The sequence below is a fragment of the Fukomys damarensis genome, unplaced genomic scaffold, assembly GCF_012274545.1.
Source record: "Fukomys damarensis isolate Sample0158 unplaced genomic scaffold, DMR_v1.0_HiC HiC_scaffold_24, whole genome shotgun sequence".
NCBI lineage: Eukaryota > Metazoa > Chordata > Mammalia > Rodentia > Bathyergidae > Fukomys > Fukomys damarensis.
Window position 1 is genome coordinate 9874256 of NW_022900936.1, and position 4534 is coordinate 9878789.

General features: G+C 45.1%; 1 protein-coding gene across 1 annotated transcript in view; it reads right to left on the minus strand.

Moving 5' to 3' along the window:
- The window catches only part of Ifnar1 (interferon alpha and beta receptor subunit 1), a 29294-nt gene extending 25076 nt beyond the window's left edge, over positions 1-4218 (minus strand). Inside the window, exons 1-3 of the mRNA XM_010608715.3 lie at positions 3806-4218; positions 1614-1701; positions 74-226 (exon numbers count right to left, since the gene is read on the minus strand). Coding sequence (XP_010607017.1) covers positions 74-226; positions 1614-1701; positions 3806-4218 — 654 coding nt within the window. The remainder of the gene's footprint in view (positions 1-73; positions 227-1613; positions 1702-3805) is intronic.
- Positions 4219-4534: the final 316 nt, after the last annotated feature.

Genomic DNA, 4534 nt, shown 5'->3' on the forward strand with positions numbered 1-4534 from the left:
AGAGCCGCAGGCCGCCCCGCCTCTTCCTCTTGGGGACATGGACTCCTAGGGGTTCCGGGACGCGACGCCTTACACTGCGCCTGCGCGGGGCATAGCTCAGGAAGCCCCGCCCCCTGCCAAGCCACTTCCGGTCCTTGGCCGGCTGGGAACGCTTGGTGGACCTCGGGGCGCTATCCAGCGTCCTTGACTCAGGCTCTAGGAGCGTGGCGCTGGGAATTCTGCGAGGCTGAGAGTACAGGGACGATGGAATAAGCGAGCTGCCAGAATTTTTTTTTTTCCTAGTTACTGGCGATTCAACCCGAGGTTTCCACACAGAGTTACCTCCCCAGACCTTTTTTATTTTTTACTGCAGAGTCGCCAAATTGCCCAGGCTGGGCTCCAACTTGGAATCCTTCTGCCTCAGCCTCCCAGGGTGCTGGGATTACAGGCGTATGCTCTCATGCCTGGCTCTTGAGTGCCCCTTTCAGGGGCAGGAGGACCTTCTCTAAGCTTTTTTTTTTTGCTCTGACCTTTGGCAGTAAATAATTCGAGCCTGCCATTCCAGTGGTTTTTATCTACATACCTTAATAATAGATTATGGACACCAAAGATATGCAAGATGAGAAAGGATGAGAGATGAAATATTTAGTTGTTACTTATAGCAAGTAAATTGTTAGTTACCAATTATATAGTAAAAATGAGTATCTGTAAAGAACAGCATGATTGTAAAGGCATCTTTAGTATGTGATTTATGTACCATAAATCCATGCATTTTAACTAAACAGTGATTTTTCAGTCAGGATACCCAAGTGCTAACAACTTGAATTTTCACTTCATTGATTTTGGGATTTGATTATGAGTGTATGGGTTGACGTATCTTCTTGATATGTGAATCCAAAGCGAAAAGGAAAATTCCTGGTTGCAGTTACTAAATCATACTTACTGTTAACCTTCCTAAAAAGTCCCGAAGATGTTCATTAAAATTTCCACTTTTTAGTGAAAGTGGGAAGGGTAGGGGAATGTTAATAAGGGAAAAGAAAAAAATATGAGAAAATGAAAAAATGGAAACGAAGTGTTTGTAAAGGGGAAGGGAGAGAGGGTGAAGGGAGGGCAGGGACAAGGGGAAAAAAATGAGAACCAAGACCTGACATGTAAAGTACAAGATCCCAATAATGAATGTAACTGTACTGTATACCTAAAATGTACCAATAAACTCAATGAGGAAAAAAAATTTCCACTTATTTGGCAACAGTTTTTGCAAAATACTATAGTTGGAATAGATTCATTTTTATTTTTAGCACAATGAGCGCAAATGACAAAAACATTTCATTTGAGAGTTTTTCAAACATGTTGGAAATTCCTACTTTGTTGAGTGGCATTCAGATTTTTCATAGATATGGTGATTTTTGGGGGGAGAAGTAACACAATCATATTGAACTATTTCTTAAAATGCAAGAGATTCTTTTGACTTTTACTTCCTCCTTGTCAGAATAAGATGAATGCCCTCATGGGATAGCAGGCATAAATTCTCAGGCCTTAACCCATATGGCCTGCTACCCACTCAAGATGGAGATACCTCTTTTTCTCTGTGCTCCCATGGTAATGTATGCTCCCCCACAGTCCCCTACTCTTACTGGGAGGACCAGGTGTGCGGTGACAGCTGGCTGGACACAAGGACGTCTCCCAGGGTGAGGGGAATGACTGGGGATCCACACCTTAACACTAGGAGGATGTGTAACACAGGAGGCCATATTTAATGAACCAGTGGATGCTTACCAGCCCCTAGCCCATCCCAACAAAGCTATATCTAGTCTTGGCAATCACAGCTGTGCCTGCCTTAGCTTCTTAAACTAAAGCCCCTTCCCTTATCTTGCTCTTTCCTTATCACTTTTTGCATACTTCTTTGTTTTCTAGCTCAAGATATTCCAGGTTCAGCTTATTTTTCCTGCACAGTTTAAATAGAAATCAAGCATTTCTCCAAGGGGAACTTTTTTAAAAAAAAATGTGGTATGTTAGTTTTCTAATGCTGTGAAAAAATACCTGAGGTGGAGGAAAACTTCAAAAGAAGAGAGATTCATCTTGGCTTATGGTTTCAGAGGTCTCAGTCATGGTCACTTGGCTCCATTGTTTTTGTGTTCTGCAGAAGGGTAATCACAGTTGCTTACTCATCCCACTGAGCAGGCAACTAAGCAGAAAAATAGCAAGGAAGCAAGCAGTAAGAAGCTCCAACTAGCTGGGCATGGTTGCACATGCCAGGAATCCCAGCACTCAGGAGGTTGAGGCAGGAGAATTGCTGTGAGTTTGAGGCTAGCTTGGGCTACATAGTGAGACCCTGTCTCAAACAAAACAAAACAAGACAAAAAGTGATACAAGTATGAATTGCTGCAAGTGATCTGGAGTAAGAGCTATTTAAGTGGAGATAGAACAAAGAGGAGATAGGAAAAGAGAGCATGGTGTTCCCAGCAAAGGGAACCGCGTGTCTAAGGGGCTGTGTTCAATTCAATTGTGGAAAGACTGATGATACCAGGGATGTACTCAGAGCACACTGGAAAGAAGGATGGTTTCAAGGGGCAGCCACACCCCTTCCCAACCAGGAGCCAAGTATTCCTGAAGCAGACGCTGGGCCTGTTGGGTGAGAGTATGAGTTCTGACCTTGGCTTCATCCATGCCCTATCACTGGGCTCCTTTGGCGAGTGCTTTAATGTTGGGTCCTTACAGGAGCCATGGTGGTATGTATGCCATTGTGGTATGATGAGACTTAAATTAATTAATGTGCGTACGGAACTTCGTGGAGAGTATGGCTCCAGTAAACACTGGCTGTTTTCCCCCTAACTTACTGATTTTCTGCTCCAGAAGGGCCAGGACCGGATGAGAACACAGAGGTGGAGGGTGGGGGATTTAGTTCTGTTAGAGAAAACCTTGAAGGATCACAGTCCCATGGAGCGATACTTCAGTCTCCAACCTCAAGTAGGCTGAAGTTTTCAACCTCCTATACTCCCTTCAAACCTCTGCCCCACCGCTTCTTATTTTCAGCAGATGTTCTCCCACCCAACTTCCACTTTCTTAGAAATACGGGCGATCAACAGATGAGGTCGCAGCTCCGCACCGCTGAGACCTCATGTGCATCTGCGCGCATCCTTTCCTCCTGTCTCCTCATAGGAAGATGCCTTCCTCCCGACAGACGGCTTTCTGTGCATCATTCTTCCCTTTTCTCACAGCTTCATCGCCTTCCGGCTCCTCGTCCACAGTTTAACTTTCTCTGGTTTCTCTCAACTTCCACAAACATCCCCTCCATTCCCTATAGCTGTCCTTCCTGCCACCCTCTTGGTGAGATTGAGCTGCAATAATCCACACCTATTTTTGTTTTCTCACTTCCTCTTTATTCCTTAGTCTACAGGATCTGGCTTTCTGACCCTACCACTTGTTTACCCTGTTCCCACCGAGATGCCCAGCTAATTCCTATCGTTAAAACCTATTAGACTCTATAGCTTTTATCTTCCTTGACTTCTCCAAGGCACCTGGTATCCATCATTTCCTGCTCTCTTTTTCTCAGGGTCTCCTGACTCTATGCTCATTTAGTCTTCTCTCTGTCTCTCTTCCCCTTCTTCTCAATCTCCACGCTTGTGACTTCACTGTTGGTGTCTCTCACTGCTTTGTCCCACCTTCCCTTAATTGATCATCCCTAATAACAGTCTCTTGTCCTTCTGTGGCTTCCTTTCAATGGCTGTTATTTATGCTGTGGCTCTTCAGCCTGGATTTCTCTTCTGATACCTACATTTTTACAACCACAAACATACTGGAAAGAGGAGGGAGGCTTTTATCTCACCTGTGGAATCTGGCTCCAGGCCCAAATCCTGTTGACAACTCGGGGATGGTCCTGACCACAGGGAGCCTTTCAGCCTTGATCAAAGACTGTCTGACAGGCCCCGTGGAGGAACCTGCCTTCCCCACACCAGAGTGGGGGCAGAGCAGTCCATCACTGTTTTCTAGAGGGGCTTGCTCTTGAGGGCTTAGGCCTCCCAGGCTAGTCTTGCTGGAGATTGTGTCTGTATTCCTATCCTGGCTCCTCCATTTGGAGCTCTGGCTACTGACAGCCTTGTGAAGGCACTTGTCTCTATTTCTGTTCAGAATCTCTCTGCTCGTGGCACCTCTACTTTTCTCCAAGTCCATAAAGAGGCAGGAGCCTTTTATTTGGGTGGCAGCCTTCCTTGCCTGCACTTTGACCTTTAGCTGAGCCATTCTGTGGAGGAAAAGGAGCACCAGGAGTGGGTGCCTCCTTTTTCTTGTCACTTACTCTGCTGCAGTAAGTGAATGAAGGCTTGGTGGTTGCTGTACTTTGGTCGATTTTCCTGATTACTACCCAGACCCATTCAGGGGCCCTTTACGCGTGAAAATATGTCTTTCTTCTATGGAAGGGAATTTTCTAGTTTATTCTTGTGTTTGGGGTTTATTGAGCTTCTTGGATGTGGGAGTTTATAGTTTTCATTGAGAAAGAGAGAGAGAGAGATCAAAAATGTATATATCAGGGAAATATTTTAATACTAAATTTATTGAG